At 44.6% G+C, this 23,887-nt stretch overlaps 1 protein-coding gene across 1 annotated transcript in view; it reads left to right on the top strand.

The window, feature by feature from the left end:
- Positions 1-23,418, top strand: part of LOC142313047 (uncharacterized) — a 167,376-nt gene extending 143,958 nt beyond the window's left edge. The window contains 1 exon segment of the mRNA XM_075352033.1: positions 21,320-23,418. Within this exon segment, the coding sequence (XP_075208148.1) occupies positions 21,320-22,833 (1,514 nt within the window). The 3' untranslated portion in view covers positions 22,834-23,418.
- The last annotated feature ends 469 nt before the right edge of the window (positions 23,419-23,887 follow it).

Raw genomic sequence — 23,887 nt, forward strand, 5'->3', positions numbered from 1 at the left:
AGACTTTGCATGTGGATGATCTTAAAACAAATAGTGATACCGCAACATACAGTCAATAGCTAAATAGAAAAGGGTTCTTTACAGTTAGAGCACTCAAATTGTGGAATGTCTGACCACAAGAGGTAGTAATGCCAGATACTATAACAGCTTTTATATCAGGGCTGGATGATTTCCTCAGTACACACAACATTGTGGGTTATAAATGATTTGGTGACAAAATGTATAATTGGTGATGGAAGGTTGAACTAGATGGACCGGGGGCTTTTTTTTTCAACGTATGTAAGGCTATGTGCACACGTTGCTTTTTTTTCAGCGCGGAAAAAAACGAGAATTGTAAACAATGCTTTTTGAGAAAAACGCATCGAAAACGCATGCTTTTTTCATGCGTTTTTCATGCGTTTTTCATGCGTTTTTCTAGGTGCGTTTTTTTAAGACTTGTCAGTGTTAATAAAGTTGGTTGAACACAGACCTTTGGAAAAAAAAACCTGTGATGTCATTTCCTTCTCCACATTCTGTTTGGATAAATGGGAGGGCTTGGAATGGAAGGAGCACTATTTGAATTTTGGAAAAGTTGAAATAAACTTTGCGCACCATGTCACATTAGCAGGGCCCCTTGGGTACCTATACGTCAGAAAACCCCCACAAGTGACCCCATTTTGGAATCTGCACCCCTCAAGGATTTTATTCAGGAGTATATTAAGCATTTTGAATCCACAGCTACTTCCCCCAAAATGTTGCTGTAGCAACAATATTCTCACTTTTAGGCCCGTTTCACACGTCAGTGAAAAACACTGACGTTTTTCACTGGCGTGTAAAACACGCACATGTCCCTCCGTGTGCCGTGAATCACGGCACACGTGGGTTGTCTAAGTGCTATCCGGGCTCTGTTCTCCGTGGCCCGTGATTGCACTCAGTAGTCATCTCACCTGCGCCCGCTCCCGCTGTCCATGGTGCTGATCGCTCCCGCGGTGCAGCATCCGGCTGGTGCTGACCCCCGCAGCAGCTGCTTCCGGGTCAGCTGTGTCGCGCATCATGAATATGCGCGACAATAATGAGCCGGCTCAGAAGCAGCAAGCTGCACGGGCTGCAGAGGACATCGCTGGACGCCGGGTGAGTTAAAATGATTTTTATTTTAAAAGCACGTTTTTTTCTGGCACGTGTTTCACGGACCACACCACTGCGTGGTCCGTGGGACATCAGTGATGCCAGAAAAAAATGGACATGTCTCCGTGCGGCAATCACGCACACGCGGGTACGCCGCACGGAGACACGTGCAGTGAAAAATCACTGACGTGTGAGCAGACCCATTGATTATAATGGGTCTGCGTATGTCAGTGATTCTGGTATGTTTAAAAAAAAGCACAAACGTCCCAGAATCACTGACGTGTGAAAGAGGCCTAAGGCTATGTGGCCATGATCCAGCGACACGGCGTCTAGTACACAGTGTCAGCCTTCCTGCAGCTGCCCATGCCCACGATTTGGGTTCAGGCTGCTGTGGAGCTCTATGCTACCTGCAGAGAACACTCTCGTCTCCGCAGCATAAATTGACATGCTGAGGCTCGGGAAGCCACGCCACCGGTCAGTTTATGCTGCGGAGAAAAGAAGCACAGTGGGCATGGGATCTCCAAAAATCCTTCCACTGTGCTTCTACTGCACAACGCAGCGTTATGGACGCAGGGAAAACACTCAGCGCCCATAACGCTGCAAACCCTGATTGTGGGCACACAGCCTAAAAAGCGTCAATGGATGAATGGATGTCAAATATATATAACGTCCCACCCCCGCCTGTATATTCTAAGCTGGCACCTTTAGTACCTTTCATGTGGCACTAAAGGGTGCCTAGCTTAGTATTTATCCAAAAAAAACAAAAAAAAACAATGAAAAAAATGGCGTGGGGTCCCCCCTATTTTTGATAGCGCACCAGGGCGCCCCAACTCATCCCGCGCCCTGGTGCGTTGGCAAACGGGGTAATAAATGGGGTTGATACCAGATGTGTAATGTCACCTGACATCAAGCCCAGCAATTAGTGATGTCACGGCGTCTATCAGATACCAGACATAACTAATTGACAGTAAACAAAAGCAAAAAAAAATGACAAATTTTTTATTAGAAAAAACACTCCTCAAATCATTCCCTTGTTCTCCAATTTAATCAAAAAATTTGAAAAAAATGGGTCCGCAGAAATCCATCTGGACGTCCCACGTCGCCTCTGGACCTTCTAGAATATGGGGGCACGTTCAGGGAACGTATCCCCCATTTTCTAGGAGGGCAGATCCTCCATTTGAGGAGAGTGGGTGCCAAAAATCTGCACCCACTCTCCTCGGGTCACAGCTGCAGAGTGCGAGCAGCCAGCACAGCTCTCTGAACACAGTGCTGGCTGTCAGCTGCTCTGCTCATGTGACCGGCCGGCGTCTGCTGTGAAGGAGGAGGGGGCCGCGGGGGATCAGCGCTGCGACCGGACAGGTAAGGGGGAATACCGGGAGGAATAGGGGGTGACCTGGCAGGGCCTGGGGGGCATTTTTCTGTCGCATGTCTCAAGGCACATGCGACAGAAATCATGGGAGCAGGGCGGCCGGTGCGCTACTGTGCGCGCGGCCATGTTGGATTTTCGGGAGGGGGGTCGGGGCGGGCACTTTGGCGACACCGGGGGCTTTCCAGGACTTTGCCAGGAAGTGAGGTCAACAGGAAACCTCTTGACCTCACTTCCAGGTAAATGCCTGCGTTCTGTGTGCCGACAAAGCCCGCGGACCGCAACAAAAAAGCAGCTCACTGCGGTGTAGCTGCGTTCTGACCCACATCATTGATTCAATGGGGGAGATAACGCAGCCACACCGCACAAAAGAAGTGACATGCTGCTTTTCTTTCCGCACCGATTTTTGGCATCCAAAACGCTGCGTTTAGAAACGCAGCGTGTGCACTGATTTTTCGGCTTTCTCATACACTTTGCTGGGAAAGCTGAACGCATGCAATTTGCCACTGAAACGCTGTGGTTCTAAACGCAGCGTTTCCGCGGTAAAAAACGCAACGTGTGCACACAGCCTAACTGGAGGAAAAATGAGTAAAGAGGGTTAAACATCATGGTCTACTAGTTCCTGCTCTGAGGTCTACTGTTAAGATAAGATAAAACTTTATGGATCCAACTGTGGGGAAATTTGCACATTACTGCAGCTCAATACAGGAGAGGGTGGGATAGAATAAAGAAAGATAAAAACACTATACACATGTGATATATAACAATGTACATATACCTAGTACAGTAAATAGATGTATATGAAGGTACATATTAGTGATGGCAGTGTAGGTGAATTGTCTAATTGAATGATAACATCATGATGTGTTATACAGTCTAACTGCAGTTGGAATGAGTGATCTATGGAAGCGCTCTGTCCTGCAGCGAGGATGTTTAAGTCTCTGACTGAAGGAGCTGCTCAGGCCCCCAACGGTTTCATGCAGAGGGTGGTCGGGGTTTTCCATGATGGCTGTCAGCTTTGCTAACGTCCTTCTCTCACCCACCACAGCCACAGATTCCAGAGGACAACCCAGCACAGAGCTTGACTTCCGTACCAATTTGTCAATTCTGTTCCTGTCCCTTTCAGTACATCCAGCCCCCCAGCAGACCACTCCATAGAAAAGGGCAGATGCTACCACCATGTCGTAGAATGTCTTTAACAGAGTCCTGCAGACACCGAAGGACCTCATCCTACTCAGTAGGTGGATTTGACTGTGGCCCTTCTTATACAGGACGTCTGTGTTCGTAGTCTAGTCCATCTTATTGTTGAGGTGAACACCCAGGTACTTGTAAGAGTCGTGTAGGGGGTGACTTCCTTCTACGGTCTATGACCATCTCCTTCGTCTTGCTGGCATTTACTTGGAGAGCGTTGGTTTTACACCAGCCAACACAATCACTGATGACACACCTGTATTCCTAGTCATTCCCGTCTGATACTAATCCAATGATGGCCGTATCATCTGAGAACCTCTGAAGGTGGCAGTGGTCCGAGTTTTACCTGAAGTCTGACGTGTACAAACTGAACAGAAACAGTTAGATTGTAAACAGTTTTGTTTTTGCAAAATTATTACAATTTACATAGCTTTAATTGCTTTAGCTATATTATATTCGCAAATTGGAGTACCTTGTTTCAATAGAGCCTCTGATTGTGAGGATAGGCTTGTGCTAGAAGGTAGCTGCCAAGTGCTACTCCAGGGATTCCCGGTAGTGCGACAGGTGAACCCATGGATCAGGGATAGAATACTGACAGTCACTGATGTGGTCGGATAGAGACTGGAGGGCTGGTATTGGCAAGTGCATTGGATACAGCAGGTCCTCTGGGCACACTGGATACTGGGACAGAGACATTTTAGCACACACAGCAAATGGAACGAGACCTGACAACTAGCAGCATGTCTCGAAGAATAGACCACCTTTGCATGTTCAGGCCTTGGAAATTGGCTGCAGGGAACGGGGAAAGCTACTGCTTTGCGGCTGGGAGGGTAAGTGTGTCACTGTCCCTGCCAAGGAAAGAGGGCAGGAACAGTACACCTGTCCTTAAGCCCCTCCTTTTCCAGGTCTAAAAGGAATATCTTCAGGAGAAGAGGGGCATTAATATTCTGTCACGATGAATAGGGAGAACAGGGAACTGGAGCTCCTAGACTGGAGCTCATATTAGGGGGAACTCTAGCTATCCCTCATCTCAGCGATACTGCTGAATGTGAGGATGTCTAAGCTCCCAACCTATACCTGATCCTGATCAGCCCTGATCTTACATCCCCTCCCTACCCTGGGGAAGGCAAGAACAGGAGTGTGATTAAACCAACAGAGATAGACAAACAGGGGAAAGCCAAAACTGTGTCTCACAAGACAGTTGAACAAAGGTATAAGACAATAAGAGGTAAGGAGCAAAATTGGAGAAGGCAGGAAACCACAAGACGAGAAGAGGATTCCACTACAACTCCAAGCACCACGCAATATAATCACCAGCAGGACTGGGGCACAAGAGCACGCAGACTCACACAGCAAAGCTATAGTCGGCGTGGGAAGACAGATTTCACCAACTTAAAAAGGCGGGAAGTAAATGTGATAAGTTCCGAACAACATGTGATTCCAGAAGTAACCAGCAGGCTAGCAGAATTAACTATTGCTAGTCTGACAGTTAATGACTACACAGCTGGTCAACGCCCGAGCCTGCCTGTGTAACTCAGAAATACTAGAGAAACTGTAGTATGGAGTGTCAGAATCTGAAGTGTGAACAGCATCTGATGCCGCCATGACATTTGGTGAGTTTTGAGCAAAACTCTGTGCGACAGTACCCCTTCCTCTTCGAGGGATCTCTTGACTCTCAGAACTAGGTCTCTCCGGATGATGGCGATGAAATGCCCTAACCAGACACTCCACATGAATATCAGAGGCTGGTACCCAAGTCCTCACCTCAGGACCATAACACTGCTAGTGGACCAAGTACTGTAAAGAACGACAAACGATACAAAAATCAATAATTTTCCATATCTGAAACCCCAAAGACCAATCAACTAAGTCCAAAGGTGGAGATGCAGGAAGAGCTCTTGAACACACATTTCTTTAACAGAGAGTTTGTGAAAAATGTTATGGATTTTATATGCTGCTGATAACGGCAGGCATAAATCCAGAGGATTAATGACAGCAATGATTCTAAATGGACCCATGAACTAAGGGCCTACAGTAACTTAAAGGGAAGGTATCGTAAAAAAATAAATAAATAATAATTACATTTTTTTCAGTTAAGTAATAATGTTTAAATGTTTTGTTTAAATATTTTTTTTTTTAATTGTGCAAAATATAAAAAAAAAATTAAAAAGTTTGATATTTTCCACTGTTAAACACTAAGGGGAGCAGCTTCTGAAATCCTACTGAATTTCCACTGTATAAAAAGCTCAGATTACAGCCTGCTGTAAAGTGGGAGGAGTCTGCTCTCCTGTGTGTGATGTCGCCTCCCCCCTCCTAATCTGAGTGTTTACAACAGATAACAGAGAATGACATGTAGGGACACAGTGCACAGCCATTTTCATGGTGACCAGAAATGCCTAAAGTGTCACCAAGGACAGCAGGAGTATCACACAGGATAGAATTAGATACACGGCTCAGCAGACAGTATCACACAGGAGAGGATTAGATACACAGCTCAGCAGACAGCATCACCCAGGACAGGATTAGATACACGGCTCAGCAGACAGTATCACACAGGATAGGATTAGATACACAGCTCAGCAGACAGTATCACACAGGAGAGGATTAGATACACAGCTCAGCAGACAGTATCACACAGGAGAGGATTAGATACACAGCTCAGCAGACAGTATCACACAGGAGAGGATTAGATACACAGCTCAGCAGACAGCATCACCCAGGACAGGATTAGATACACGGCTCAGCAGACAGTATCACACAGGATAGGATTAGTACACAGCTCAGCAGACAGTATCACACAGGAGAGGATTAGATACACAGCTCAGCAGACAGCATCACCCAGGACAGGATTAGATACACGGCTCAGCAGACAGTATCACACAGGATAGGATTAGATACACGGCTCAGCAGACAGTATCACACAGGATAGGATTAGATACACAGCTCAGCAGACAGTATCACACAGGAGAGGATTAGATACACAGCTCAGCAGACAGCATCACCCAGGACAGGATTAGATACACGGCTCAGCAGACAGTATCACACAGGATAGGATTAGTACACAGCTCAGCAGACACTATCACACAGGAGAGGATTAGATACACAGCTCAGCAGACAGAATCACAAAGGATAGGATTAGATACACAGCCCTGCAGATAGGATTAGATACACAACCCTGCAGACAGTATCACCGGTACACACACAGGTACTCACATGCAGTGGCGCGCGCGTGCACACACACACACAATTACACCTGATGGGGACCTTGTGCCACACACATACAATCACCCCTGATGGGGACCTTGTGCCACACACATACAATCACCCGTGATGGGGACCTTGTGCCACACACATACAATCACCCCTGATGGGGACCTTGTGCCACACACACACACACACCTTTCACATCATTCCTCCCTGTGACCTCCGGTGGGCGCTCCAGGCAGCTGTGCTGCATGCCATCCTCCCCTGCGTCCAGCCGACATTTCACACATCCGATCGCATACACTCACACATCCGATTGCATACACTCACACATCCGATCGCATACACTCACACACACTCACGATATCGCACATACCTGTACAATCGCGCGCACACACACACACACACAGCAGCGGCGGACAGAGCTGGTGGAGCTGCGGCAGCGGGCAGAGCGGGGACTTGGGAGAACGGAGGGAGGGCGGTGTCATTGGAGACGGTAACGGCTGCGGCAGTAGCTGGGGCAGAGCAGGGGCTGGGGAGAACGGAAGGATGGGATGTCATCGGAGACAGTAAAGAGAGGAGGGGAGGTGGCCCGTACTTACACATCCCGGCGGTTGACGGGTAAAGTGGAGCAAACAGCACACGCTGTGAGCTCCACAATAATGGCGCTGAACTCCTCCCTCTTGTGTTCTGGACAGCCCAGGGGGCGCGTCCACGTCACAGCAGACGCCCACTGTAACGTATGGCAAGGGGTCAGAGCCCGACTATCAGAGTCTATGCACAGGGGCTGCCATAAAGGAAGGAGTTACTGTCGTTACACACAAGGCAAATCCAGCATGGCAGCCCCCAGTGCCTTCAGTAAAATAAGAATTACATAAAAACTAAATAAGCTGCGATTTTCATTTTGTATTAGAAATACTTGATTTCATAATCCCTGTTTTTAATACAAAAATAAAAAACCGCGATACCTTGCCTTTAAGTAAAGGCACTCTAAGCTTATTGTTTTTCGTAGACAACCACACCAAATCACCCACACACAGGTCTGGACAAGACACACTTTTACAGTGAGCTACAAGCTTATACTTAGAAGAACAGGAGAACAAAGAGTAGTAATGCTTCAATTATCATTTTTTTATTATCATAAATATTTTGCATGTGCAAAAAGAACGAGTCATATACAAAAGTGATGGCTCAAGTATGAGGAGATGTTAAAAAAGGCACATAGATGACCTGTCATGCATACAGTAATTACCGTATTTTTAGGACTATAAGACACACTTTTTTCCCCCCCAAATGTTGGGGGAAAGTGGGGGGGTGCGTCTTATGGTCTGAATATAGGGCTGCGGGGCAAGAGGGTGTTGCGGTGGAGCGGGTCATCGGGGGCACGAGCAGGCTGCATCAGCGCCTGCCGTGACCACGTGGGCCCGCTCATTCCATATGCACGCCCATCCTCCCGCCCATCTCTCAGCGCTGAAGCCGCCGCTACAGGTGGGCGGGGTGATGGGCGGGGACGCGCGAATAGTAAACAGCCAGCTCGCGTGATCACCCCTGGCAACTACAGCTTGGAGTGATCATGCTCGGCTGTATTCACTGCCCCCCGTGCATCATCATCAGCGCGGGATGCAGTGAATCAGTGTACTCACCGTTCCCCTGCAGCACCGCGATGTCCTCCTGTCTTCTGGGTGCGGCTGTGTGGAGCTGGCTACGATCCCTGCAGCACCGCGATGTCCTCCTGTCTGCCGGCCGCGGCTGTATGGAAACTAGCTGTGCTCACAGTGATGAAGTCATCGCTGTGCGCATGTGTCCACACAGTCGCGCCGGCAGACAGGAGGACATCGCGATGCTGCAGGGATCGTGGCCGGCTCCACACAGCGCTGCCGGCAGACAGAAGGAGGAGCGACGCTGCAAGGAAAGGTGAATATAAATGTTTATATTTTTTTGTGTGCCACAGGATGCAGGACATAGCAGGATGATGGGGGTATATGAGCAGGATGATGGGGGTATATGAGCAGGATAATGGGGTATATAGCAGGATGATGGGGGTATATGAGTAGGATGATTGGGGTATATGAGTAGGATGATGGGGGTATATGAGCAGGATGATGGCGTATATAGCAGGAGGATGGCATATATAGCAGGATGGGAGCACATACCAGGATGGCAGTATATAGCAAGATGGGGCTATACCAGGATGAGGGACATATATATATATATATATATATACAAGGCAGGAGGATCATTACCAGGATGGGGTACCTTAGTAGAGAATTTGGGGACATTACCCCCATAATAGTGTCAGCAGCAGATACTCGCCCCATAACAAACTAGTTAGATTATAACGGCCGGGGATTAGGTGAAGTAAAAAGCCAAGGATGGAGAAAGAGCCTTAGTTGAATAGGCCCCAGAGGCTGAGATATGAAGCCTTGGTGTTTAAAGTCAGAAAAAACAACATCGTAACCCAGTGCATATTATATGGCATACTGCAAAAGTTACCCCTGAAAAATATGTATACCATAATAGGAGAGTGTCATTAACAAATAACAATTATGATGACAGTAATTCTGAATGACACCTCTGAATTGTTACACTGAAATAGTAGGGCTACCGTAGCTAGAACTTGGATATAACAGGGGAAACAAGGAGTGACATAAACACCTTGGTGTATTAGCACAATGCTTCAGGAATGTTACACTGAATTAATTGGGCTATAGTAGCTGAGGTTTGGATACAAACAGAGGAAACCAAGGCCTTAGTTTTGTAAAATCATAGCAGCTGTATTGCATATGTTATATTATATTTCATTACCTCTGTTTTGGTTTAATGTTACTGTATACTATCTTAAATCGAACAGCAACATGGAACTCCAAATTGGGTATCACCCACCTCTATGTCACATTTTGTCAGACGAATGTTCTTCTTTTGCAATGATACTTGTCATGTTTTTACAAATTTGAAAAATCAATAAAAAACGTTTTGGAAAAAATCATAGCAGCTAAACCATAAAACCTTAGTGCTTGAAGTAAAAGACAATAATACAGTGCATTTATATAGCAAGTACAGGGAATTACATATCACTAAACAAGTATGCAAGAAAAAAAACCCCTAGAGGATAATGCAGGCAGGTCAAGATTGGTGAGGAGGGGGTTAACCCCTAAGAAAGACTCCGACGTACGTTTTACAAAGATGTGTGCTGTTGCTTCGTCAGGGAGTGAATGTACTCTCAAAGCGGCAGGTTTAAATAGCTGCCAGCTGTGACTCGTCATTAGATTATAGCGGTGCATGCGCACATGACACCACTCGTGCCCAGGAACCTCCACAGGCCGTCATGGCATCAGCGCATACGCGGGAGTGGGGACTTGTCTTCATAGCTCCCGAGCATGCGCAGACACCAGCAAAAGACAGCCGGGAGGAAAATAGGCCAGCGGTGCCACGCACGCATGCGCACATCCATGACAGAGGAAACAGAAAATAGACTCAAGTAGCCAAAGAGACAGGGTGGAACATGATATAGAACGGTGCAATAGCCATTATATGGAACCGCAATACAATACAATATAAATATCAATGTAAGTAACATTCGTAACGCGGATTACATCCATGGAAATGGTTCATGTCCAAGTCCAGTCTCAGTGCAGGTTTCAAAGTACACATCGAGGGAAGAATGTCCTCATATATGTCACATAAATCATGAAGATATGGAACTAGACGGGATCAAGCTGCATAAGAGAGCACATGAAGAGGAAAAGAAATAGAAGTACATTATGTTACATACAACCACAAATATTAGTGCAGATTAAAAATAAATTTCCCTCAGAACAAAGGGGAAAACACAGTGATGGTGATGTCATAAGAAGGGAGCAAAGCTCAAGGCCTCATTGAGACCAGAAGGGGTGACTATGCCAAGTGTCACCATCCATTTGACCATCCAGGGTACGGCGGAGCAGCTTGAGTCATTTGTGGGCAGACTAGGCATGAATTCATTTAATATTAAATTGACCTATAAATATCACAATAAATGCATTGACTTTTTGGATGTACTCATTGAGGTTGATGACAACAATTTAATCCAAACAGATGTGTTTTGCAAATCTACATCTGTCAGTGCATTGCTTCATGCCTCGTCTGCCCACAATGTGTCCACTATTCGTGCTGTCCCCACCGGACAGTTTCTGAGGATGAGGAAAATATGTTCTTCTGATCAGAAATTTGAAGAACAAGCTGCTGATCTCGTATCAAGGTTCTGTGAAAGAGGGTATAGCAATCGCAGCATCTAGAGGGGCTACTTTAGGGCCAAGAACACTCCCAGATCCCAACTTCTTCTGTCGAGACAAAAGGATATATCGGATGGACCAGGTGTCAGGTTTATTACTACATATAATCATGAATGGCATAATGTTAGAGCCATTCTTAACAGACACTGGCCTTTCTTAAAAATTGATCCCTCCCTTAGAGACTCTCCGAATACCCATTGATGACGGCCAGAAGATAATCTAATCTCCGTGATGTGCTTGTCAGGAGCCATTATGTTCCCCCAGTATCTGCTTTTCTTGGTTTGACTAACCCTCTCATTGGTTGTTATCCATGCGGCCACTTTTTGGCCTGCAGCAATGTCCTACGAAGCTCGTTTTTTTTCATCGGCAGACGGCACACGTGAATTCCACATTAGAGATTATATCTCATGTGGCACTTCAAATGTTGTATACTATGCCATCTGCGGATGCTCATTGATCTACATTTGTTTGACATCATGTGAATTACGTATTCGCATTCGAGAACACGTAAGGGACATTGCTGCGGCCCAAACTGTGGACGACATTGCCTCTTTGAAAACTTTGCCTTGCCACTTTAAATTGCACCATGGATGTGACTCTAAATCACTATCCATAAGAGGTATTGAAGCAGTCCATGGTGGTATTAGGGGTGGCAATATTAAAAGAAGGTTGGCCCAACGTGAGACAAAATGGATGGTGACACTTGGCATAGTCTTCCCTTCTGGTCTCAATGAGGCCTTGAGCTTTGCTCCCTTCTTATGACATCACCATCACTGTGTTTTCCCCTTTGTTCTGAGGGAAATTTGTTTTTAATCTGTACTAATATTTGTGTTTGTATGTAACATAATGTACTTATATTTCTTTTCCTCTTCATGTGCTCTCTTATGCAGCTTAATCCCGTCTAGTTCCATATCTTCATGATTTTTGTGACATATATGAGGACATTCTTCTCTGGATGTGTACTTTGAAACCTGCACTGAGACTGGACTTGGACATGAACCATTTCCATGGATGTAATCCGCGTTCCGAATGTTACTTACATTGATATTTATATTGTATTGTATTGCGGTTCTATATAATGGCTATTGCACCGTTCTATATCATGTTCCACCCGGTCTCATTGGCTACTTCAGTCTATATGGTATTCTGTTTCCTCTGTCATAGTTGTGCGCATGCGTGCGTGGCACCGCTGGCCTATTTTCCTCCCAGCTATCTTTTGTTGGTGTCTGCGAATGCTCGGGAGCTATGGAGACACTTCCCCGCTCCCGCACATGCGCTGATGCCATGACGGCCTGTGGAGGTTCCTGGGCACGAGTGGTGTCATGTGCGCATGCACCGCTATAATCTAATGACAAGTCACAGCTGCAATGTGCTACTGGCGGCTATTTAAACCTGCCGCTTTGAGAGTACATTCACTCCCTGACGAAGTAACAGCACACATCTTTGTGAAACGTACGTCGGAGTCTTTCTTAGGGGTTAACCCCCCTCCTCACCAATCTTGACCTGCCTGCATTATCCTCTAGGGGTTTTTTTTTTCTTACATACTTGTTTAGTGATGTGAGTAATTACCTGTACATGCTATAAAAATGCACTGTATTATTGTCTTTTACTTCAAGCACTAAGGTTTTATGGTTTAGCTGCTATGATTTTACAAAACTAAGGCCTTGGTTTCCTCTGTTAGTATCCAAACCTCAGCTACTATAGCCCAATTAATTCAGTGTAACATTCCTGAAGCATTGTGCTAATACACCAAGGTGTTTATGTCACTCCTTGCTTCCCCTGTTATATCCAAGTTCCAGCTACGGTAGCCCTACTATTTCAGTGTAACAATTCAGAGGTGTCATTCAGAATTACTGTCATCATAATTGTTATTTGTTAATGACACTCTCCTGATACGGTATACATATTTTTCAGGGGTAACTTTTGCAGTATGCCATATAATATGCACTGGGTTACTATGTTGTTTTTTCGGACTTTAAACACCAAGGCTTCATAGCTCAGCCTCTGGGGCCTATTTAACTAAGGCTACTTTCACACTTGTGTACAGCGGAGTCCGTCACTATGGAGAATAGCGCAGTCCGTTAACGCACTGCGCTATTCTCCATAGACTTGTATGGACAACGCACTGTATCGCAAGTGTCTGCGTTGCATCCGCTGGACGACGCAGCGTTGTTATTTTGACGCTGCGTCGGGCGGAAGAAACGCAGCATGTAACTTTTTTTGAGCAGCGCAATCCGTAGGATTTCACTGCGCATGCGCTTTTTTTTTTTTTAAATCAAACTTTATTTTGTGTCGCAGTGGCCGAACGTTCAGCTGAGCGCCCGCCCGCCTGCATGGCCGGCCGCTGGCAAGTGACAGCGCTCAGCTGAACGCCCGCCCGCCGGCATGCCCGGCCACCGGCAAGTATCAGCGCTCAGCTGAGCGCCCGTCTGCCTGCATGCCCGGCCGCCGGCAAGTGACAGCGCTCAGCTGAGCGACCGGCCGCCTGCATGCCCGGCCGCCTGCAAGTGAGGGCGCTCAGCTGAGCGCCCGCCCGCCGGCATGCCCGGCCGCCTGCAAGTGACAGCGCTCTGCTGAGCGCCCGGCCTGCCGGCAAGTGACAGCGCTCAGCTGAGCGACCGGCCGCCTGCATGCCCGGCCGCCGGCAAGTGAGAGCGCTCAGCTGAGCGCCGGCCAGCATGCCCGGCCGCCGGCAAGTGACAGTGCTCAGCTGAGCGACAGGCAGCCGGCTATTGAGAGCGATCAGCTGATCGTTCACAATAGTCTGCTGCCGGTAAAACTGTAAAGAATAAAAAAAAATAAAAATAAAACCAAAAAAAAGCTTTCCGTTGTTTTGTACGATCCGTAGCATCCTTTGTGCCACTGTATGCAACGCATCTGTTGCATGCGTCACACAACGCAATGCTACGGATCTCGTCCAACGCGGACGCAGTGTGAAACTAGCCTAAGGCTCTTTCTCCATCCTTGGCTTTTTTTTTTCTTCACCTAATCCCCGGCCGTTATAATGTAACTAGTTTGGTGTAACAATTCAGATAGTATTTGTTAAATAAACCAAGGGGTTTTTTTGCCTCTTCTGGACCATCTAAGTTTTAGCTACCTCAAACCTAACTGTTTTGGTGTAACAATCCAATAACAGTGGGATTTTCTGGGGCTTTTTTACCCACCATCACTTCTGTGTGTTTCCGGAGTAACAATTTTCTTTCTCATTTTTTTAAATTAGAAATGATACATGACATTGTCTAATGTAAAAATTTTTGATGAAATGTTCCTAGTGGTTCATCCTTTTTTATTGTAATTACTGTATGCATGATAGGTCATTTATGTGCCTTTTTTAACATCTCCTCCTCATACTTGTGCCATCACTTTTGTATTTGATTCGTTCTTTTTGCACGTGCAAAATATTTATGATAATAAAAAAATAATTGAAGCATTACTACTTTGTTCTCCTGTTCTTGTTTGTTAACTGAGTAGCTCAGCATGCTGTGAGTGTCCTTCTTATGAGGACACTCCCAGCTATTTTCTTGATGTTTTTGGACTTCATGGATCTAAGCTTATACTTAGAGCCTATATCACACAAATTATGCTGAATGTTCTCCCATATAGACAGTAATCCTGAGACCAATTGGTCCTCACCAGGTACCCCATATGAATGCCCCTCCAGTACAGAACTGGGGATAATCACCAATAACATAAAAGAAAGGACATACACCAGAGGACAATATTACCAGAAGGCAGATCTGTAATGAAGTCCATGAAAATGTCCGTCCAAGGTTGGATAGGGATACTCAACATCTGCAGACAACCTGACAGACAGGAGTGTGATGCCTTTTCAGTGCGCACAGGTGGCACAAGCATACACATAGGATACCACATGCCTCCAGATTCTGGGCCACTAAAAGCAATGCAATATGAGATACAGTGTACCCTTCACCCCAGAATCACGATGCTACCCAGACAAAGATTCAGGGGAACAAATGACTTGTTAGCTGGGACTTTAGACGACGCCGCACCTGATGCTTCAGCAATCTCCGATTCAACCTCTACTGAGTGCAGACACATCTTCTCACTTCTGAAAGATGGGAACCGTTTCCTCACAAGGTCCCCCCCCCCCCCCAGTAAACTCAGGATCAGGTGAGTAGGATCTCCACAGTAGAAGCATCTCTGTGGTGCAACAGTGCTCTGGTTGAGACTTTGCCAGGTTCATACGATCTACCTCCATGCTTTCAGGAATGGTTACGGGAACCGCGGATTACAGTATGATGGGTTTCTAGAAGGTAGAAGCTAGGCAATTCCATCTCCTCTCACGATTCGCTTCTCTGGAACATTCTTGTAACCTGAGATAGATGCACATAGCCAGAGATGCTGGGTCATCCAAGCAAAAAGGCACATCACTGCCGACCAGTTCATCCTTGATTCTTTCAGACGGACCCTCCCAGAATGCAACCACCAGTGCCTCGTTATTCCAGCCTCGTTCGGAGGACAAGGTGTAGAAACGGAAGGTATACTGGCCTACGGCGAGAATTCCTTGGTGAAGTCTAAGGAGCGAAGATGCTTTAGAGGAAACTCAACCTGGCTCATTGAATACCACCTATCCTATTTAGGTTTGCAGGTCCAAGACAACAGGATCACTTCTCTCACATAATAGACTGATCCAATCAAGGGCTTCGCTGGTCATGTGCAACATCATAAAGGCCACTTTGGCCTGGTCTGAAACAAACTGATGAGACAAAATTTCAAAGTGCAATGTGTATTGATTTATGAATTCCTTGCATTGCTTGGGAATGCAATCAAGCCACAGTGGAGTAGAGAGACGAGGATCGAAGCTTGGAGCTAGATAGATATGCTGCTTGGGTGGGGACTACAGCCGAGACCGGATCAGGTGGAGACGGTGTCAAGCCTTGCAAGCAGGTGTCCACTGAGTGCAAGTCGGTTAGGATCCGGACTGGTTGTTCCGGTTGATGGACCATGTCTTTCTTCATACCTGTGAACTGAGGAGTACTGGAGCCAGCAGGATGCATGGCTTGCGTACACGGTTATGATTGTGGGTGCAAGAGGGAGTGAACCCAACCCACTGGGTCATAGCACCGGCTCAACCAGGAGGGGTGTAACTAAGCGACTTCATCATCTTCACTAAAGTCTTTGAAGGAGATAATAGGTTTGTACTGCAAGTTAGCCACCAGATGCTACTCTAGGGAGTCCTGGTATTGCGACAGCTGGCCCCAGGGATGGGGATAGAATACTGACAGTCACTGATGTGGTTGGGTGCAGACCGGATGGCTGATGTAGGCAAGTACAGCGGATACAACAGCTGCAGCAGATACAGCAGCTCCAGCAGGCATAGATGGTATATATCAGAGGACTCAAACACGCGGCCACTCAGGCTGCTTCGTGCGGCCCCCAGGCCCGTGTCCCTGGTCACTATCGTGGCCGGTGCAGGGGCCGCAGCCACTGTCTGTGCATTATGTCAGATGAATGTTTTGCCAGCGCTGCTGACAGTGGCTGCGGCCCCCGTACCTGGCGCGATTATCATCAGGGGCACAGGCCTGCAGACAGCAACAAGCAGAGATGAGGCAGCCGAGGGAACGCGGGACAGGGGAGAAGAATGGTGTGTTTTGTTTTTTGGGGTTTTTTTTGTGTGTGTATATGAAGGACGTCACATTAACCCCTTAGCGACCTATGACGTACTGGGTACGTCATGGCTCCCTGGTACTTAAGGATCCATGACGTACCCAGTACGTCATGGCGAAATCGCAGCCCCGAAGCCCCAATGGCTGCAATCGCTTTGCAAATACTTTAGGTTCGGGGAGGAGGGGACCTCTGCCTGACCTCAGAGGGGGTGGTGTCTCCTCCCCAGACCTACGGAGGCTGTGATTGGCTCAGCGGCGTTCGTCAGCCAATCACAGCCACTGTAATGTTTTAACCATTGAAAATGGCTGAAACATTGAAATCCAGCCATGATCATTGCCGCTATGGCACTGATCATTGGCTGGAGCTGGGTGATCGCTGTTTCACCCGCCCCCAGCTCTGATTGGAGAGACCGCCCTTGTTACCGATCTCTCCAATCACTGTAGATCTGGGGCCGGAGACCGCTCCCCTCACCTTCACTCCGGTGTCTGTGGAAGCTGAGGAGAGCGCTCGGTAAGTTATAGCCACTGCCCCCTTTCAGCCCCCCACCCGACCCATTACTACAGGATGGGCACATTACTATAGAATAGGGACAAGGTGGGCACATGACTATAGGATGGGGACATTACTAAAGGATGGGCACAATAGTATTGGATAGGGACATTACTATAGAATAGGGACAAGGCTGGGGACATTACTATAGGATAGGGACAAGGATGGGGCACAGTACTACAGGATAGGGACATTACTACAAGGGGACAAGGATGGGAAACATTACTATAGGATAGGGATAAGGCTGGGGACAATACTAAAGGATGGGCACATTACAAGGATGGGCACAATACTATTGGATGGGGACATTACTATAGAATAAGGACAAGGCTGGGGACATTACTATATGATGGGGACAGTACTACAGGATAGGGACATTACTACAAGGGGACAAGGAAGGGAAACTTTACTATAGGATAGGGACATTAGTATAGGATTGGGACATTACTGTAGGATGGGGACAGTACTACAGGATAGGGACATTACTACAGAATGGGACAACTATATGATGGGGACAGTACTACAGGATAGGGAGATTGCTACAAGGGGAAAAAGGATGGGAAAACATTACTATAATATGGGGACAAGGATGGAAACATTACTACAGGATGGGCACATTACTATCGGTTGGGGACATTACTATAGGATGGGGACAAGAATGATACACATTACTACAGGATAGGCACATTACGATAAGATGGTGACAAGGATGAGACACATTGCTACAAGATGGGGACAAGGATGGGGCACATTACTATAGGATGGGGACAAGGATGAGCACATTACTACAAGATGGGGACAAGGATGGGAAACATTACTATAGGATGGGGACAAGGATGAGGCACATTACAAGGTGGAGACAAGGATGGGGAACATTACTATAGGATGGGGACTAGGATGAGCACATTACTGTAGGATGTAACACTTAGTTACAAGAAAGGGATAAAATGTAAAAAAAAACCCTCAAAATAAGGCATGACATTTTTTTTTACCATCAAAATTATTTTTACATATAATAATAATCTTTATTTCTATAGCGCCAACATATTCCCCAGCGCTTTACAATTCAGGAGGCTCATATACATATATACATAAACATATACAAACAAGTAACAATTATAGAAGATACAATATTTAAAGGGAAAAAAGGCAACCCTGCTCGTGAGAGCTGACAATCTACAATGAGATGGGGGCAGGGGCATGGTACAAGTGCTTATTTACAATAACAATCCAGCCATTTCAAGGAAATGGGGGATAGATACTGGCTTCCTGGACCAATAGGCCAGAGCCTTGAGATGCATTTGGGTGCCATGGAGTTTGACGTGGGGTTATGTTCTGAGAAGTTGTAGAGGGATTAGGTGAAATTTGTTTGGGTAGGGAGTGTGATAGGCCGCCCTAAAAAGATGCGTTTTTAGGGAGCGTCTGAAGCTGAGTAAGTTGTGATTTGTCCTAACTTCTTGGGGTAGAGCGTTCCAGAGGTCTGGTGCAGCTCGGAAGAAGTGTGTGTGTGTGTGTGTGTGTGTGTGTGTGTATATAATATATATATATATATATATATATATTATAAATATATTTAAGCAAAGAATGTGCACATTTGCTATAATAAACAAGTGAAAAATGTTCAAAATCAGTCATCCAAAGATGTGTAAAAAAAAATATATATATGGTACTAATAAAAATGTCACTTTGTCCTGCAAAGAATGCGGCCCGCCAAATTATTTTTTTCCTCTGTGCGGCCCATACACCCAGCCGAGTTTGAGACCCCTGGGATAGATAGATGCAGCACGTACAGTAGTCACATTAGATACTAAGATAGAGACATATGTTGACACACACCGCATAAGACTCAGCAAACAGAACTGGTATATTAACCAAAAAAGAATACCTTGATCCATATTACATATACATATGGTTTAGACCAAAGTCACCAAAGCAGAAACCAATATTTACAGACTGACTCTATTGGTACATCCATTAAAGGGTTAAATAAAGGCTAAATGCCAAAGAGTTTTACAAATGTAAAAATATTTTTATTATACAATGCGAATCGGAAACACACAGTGCAAAATGGTGAAGGTTTAAAATTAATACACACAACAAACAGGGCAGCTATGCGTGTCAAGATTATGTTCAGCGCCAAAATACCGGCTAAATGATGTTATATTGTCAGAGATATCACAGGCGGTGGGAGATGGTACACATGGGGTTAATATAATTGGTTGTATAGGTAAAAAAGGTGTGTACCAAATCCAACCACCAGGGGTCTCAAGATTGGGTCACAGAATTAAATGCAGGACAATACATTGAGACAATCAGTTGCAACTGCGACAGATATAAATAATACAATTCCAAGAGATGGGATTTACATATGTGAATTAATTGTCCTGCTGTGGCGTTCACAATATCATAAATTCCCACAACAGAACAGTGTGTATACAGATTATAACAGATTCCCATATAAGGAGCCACAGCTATATCAGTGCAGATAAACTGCAACTGCAACAGTTGTTAGTGATCCTGTGATAATCCACAATCTCATGCTTGCATAACAATAACAGCATATATTGAAAACCGAGCAATAACCAGATCAAATTAAGACCAGTGTTGCTGTATGCTATACAATGTCCCTTGGGCAATGTGCACACAGTTACAAAAGGAATGCATGCACATCACCAGCAGTGAGAGTGAAAGGACATGACACTGCACTTAGAAGCAAAGGTGCTTCAGATGGAAATAAACCAACCCACTAGTAATGACCTGACTGAACACGCTGCCCTGCACCTCAACACGTGTTTCGCTGCCGCTTCCGATGTTCAGTAAGGTCATTACTGGTGGGTCGGTTTATTTCCATCTGAAGCACCTTTGCTTCTAAGTGCAGTGTCATGTCCTTTCACTCTCACTGCTGGTGATGTGCATGCATTCCTTTTGTAACTGCGTGCACATTGCCCAAGGGACATTGTATAGCATACAGCAACACTGGTCTTAATTTGATCTTGTTATTGCTCTGTTTTCAATATATGCTGTTATTTTTATGCAAGCATGAGACTGTGGATTATCACAGGATCACTAACAAGTGTTGCAGTTTATCTGCACTGATATAGCTATTGCTCCTTATATGGGAATCTATGTTATAATCTGTATACACACTGTTCTGTTGTGGGAATTTATGATATTGTGAACACCACAGCAGGACAATTAATTCATATATGTAAATCCCATCTCTTGGAATTGTACTATTTATATCTGTCGTAGTTGCAACTGATTGTCTCATTGTATTGTCCTGCATTTAATTCTGTGACCCAATCTTGAGACCCCTGGTGGTTGGATTTGGTACACACCTTTTTTACCTATACAACCAATTATATTAACCCCATGTGTACCATCTCCCACCACCTGTGATATCTCTGACAATATAACATCATTTAGCCGGTATTTTGGCGCTGGACATAATCCTGACACGCATAGCCGCCCTTTTGTCTGTTGTGTGTATTGATTTTAATCCTTCACCATTTTGCACCAAATCTGTGTGTTTCTGATTCGCATTATGTAATAAAAATATTTTTACATTTGTAAAACTCTGGCATTTAGCCTTTATTTAACCCTTTAATGGAAGTACCAATAGAGTCAGTCTGTAAATATTAGCAAACAGAACTGGACCTAACAATTAGAAACGCATCTCTAAGGATAGACCACAATTCCTATAGGGGGAAGATGCCTTAAATATCTAGTGCCTTCATCCAGGGGCTGAGAGGAACTTCTGGGTTAAAGTACGCTGGCTCTTTAAGAATAGGTGCGTTTGTGTCCTAAGCACACTTCCAGGAGACCTGCGTGGCGTGTGCAGGCCATGGGAGACGACAGCTAAAAACTAGGGACAGAAGTACCACGGCTGGGTGGCCAGAAGGGTGTGTGCTGGCATCCCCGGGGACTCTGGTAATGGCATTAGAAGCTATTGTATAAATTATATCCTGACTTTTTTATATTCTTAAATAATTTTTATTCTTGGCAGATGACTGTACCAGGATATTAGAAGCAAAAGTGACATCATCAGTTGACCTTGATATCACACAAGATATAACTGAAGTGAATGCCACTATTCCAGATATACCATCATCCATTCACAGCAAAGATCTATCGTCTGATTCTTTTAAACAAGTCCTACCTTCTCATTCATTACAGACTATTAAGAAGAATAAATGTCACAAAAAAGGCATTAAAAATCGACGTGCTGTTGCAGCAAAGAAGCCATTTTCAACTTCTAAATATGGAAAAATCCATAAAAAAATTCACTCAAGGGAGAAAATATTTTCTTCAGACTCTGTTAATTACCAGAGAACTCACACAGGGAAAAAGCCATATTCCTGTTCAGAATGTGGGAAATACTTTGCACAAAAATCAACTCTTGCTAGACACCAGAAAACTCACACTGGGGAGAAGTCTTTTTCATGTTCAGAATGTGGGATATCTTTTGCACATAAAACAGATTTTGCTACACATCAGAGAACTCACACGGGGGATAAGCCATATTCCTGTTCAGAATGTGGGAAATGTTTTGCAAAAAAATCACCTCTTGTTGAACACCAGAGAACTCACACAGGGGAAAAACCTTTTTCATGTTCAGAATGTGGAATATGTTTCGCACATAAATCCAATTTTGTTACACATCAGAGAACTCACACGGGGGAAAAACCATATTCATGTTCAGAATGTGGGAAACATTTTGCACAACAATCAAATCTTGTTACACACCAGAGAACTCACACAGGGGAGAAGCCTTTTTTATGTTCAGAATGTGGAAGATGTTTTGTAGATCACTCACGTCTCGCTAAGCACAAAAGAATTCACACAGGGGAGAAACCCTTTTCATGTTCAGAATGTGGGAAATATTTTGCAGATAAATTAAGTCAACATATACATCAGAGAACTCACACTGGGCAGAAGCCTTTTTCATGTTCAGAATGTGGGATATCTTTTGCACATAAATCACCATTTGATGCACATCAGAGAACTCACACGGGGGAGAAGCCATATTCATGTTCAGAATGTGGGAAATATTTTGCTCAACAGTCAACTCTTGTTAGACACCAGAAAACTCACACAGGGGTAAAACCTTTTTCTTGTTCAGAATGTGGGATACGTTTTGCACTTAAATCAAATTTTGTTGCACATCAGAGAACTCACACGGGGGAAAAGCCATATTCATGTTCAGAATGTGGGAAACATTTTGCTCAACAGTCAACTCTTGTTAAACACCAGAGAACTCACACAGGGGAAAAACCTTTTTCTTGTTCAGAATGTGACATATGTTTCGCACGTAAATCTAATCTTGTTGCACACCAGAGAACTCACACAGGGAAGAAACCTTTTTCATGTTCAGAATGTGGGAAATGTTTTAACCAAAAATCATATCTTGCTAAACACCAGAGAACTCACACAGGGGAAAAAACGTTTTCATGTTCAGAATGTGGGAAATATTTTGCAGATAAATCAAGTCTTGTTAAACATCAGAAAACACACATATGAGAAGCTTTTTTCATGTTCAGAATGTGGGTAATGTTTTACAAACAAAGGGCATTTTATTAAGCATAACAAATCTCACAAGGGTAGAAGCCATTATTTTACCTAGAAGGTGAGAAATGTTTAACTTAAAAATTATAATTTGTTGACCACTATGAAAAATTTACATGGAGAGAAACCATATATTTGAGAAATTGAACAAGGAAACATAAAAAGGAAACAATCAAAGTAAAGGCAAGTAACTAAACAAGAAAGTGAAAGCAGGTTAGAAGTTACATTAGAATTATAATATATACAGTTGTGTGTGTGTATATAATATATCTGTTTTCTAAAAAAAAATATAAAATAAAGTATTATGCCATGTGAACATTTCACATTGTTATATATTTATATATTCGTTATATGGACAAGAGCATTACAAGCCTCACCCCTAAAATACCCAACTTTCCTCTACCCTCTTCTTCTTAAGTCCCATTCTTACCGATCTCCCATTCATTACAGTTACTTTTAGCGCACAATCTCCATGTCTGAATAATGTCTGTAACTTCTCTATACTACAATAATAAACATGTTCATATTACAAATTACTATTTACATCTACGATCCATTACTGCACTATGGGAAACATCTAGAGTGATCGAGTTTTTATAATCACTTTCCGCTAAGTTTAGTAGTTTTTCCTCATCATTGGGAACTGACTCCCTCCTCTATTCCCCAATACACATATTATAGGGTCTAATGGAACTTTGATTTTAAATACTTACTAAATTGTCCCAATAACCTGACATCCAAAACATTTTTTCCAATAATGTCTGAGTATCTAAACTAATGTTCTTCATTTCTTCTTCCTCCCATTTCCTTTTTCCTGGAGCAGAGGTCGCCCAACCTGTTCCCTCATTGTGGCATTAAATCTCTTGTATTCAATACTCTTATTACTGCAATTTCTCACTAACAGAGCTTTAACCGTTTGCTTATTTTTCCAAAAAATTATACATTTTTCCTCTTTAAGGTCTGTGATTTAAGCCTTCACTCTTGACCTTTTTTTCAGCCAATATGACCT

Source organism: Anomaloglossus baeobatrachus, chromosome 5 (genome assembly GCF_048569485.1).
Source record: "Anomaloglossus baeobatrachus isolate aAnoBae1 chromosome 5, aAnoBae1.hap1, whole genome shotgun sequence".
Lineage (NCBI taxonomy): Eukaryota > Metazoa > Chordata > Amphibia > Anura > Aromobatidae > Anomaloglossus > Anomaloglossus baeobatrachus.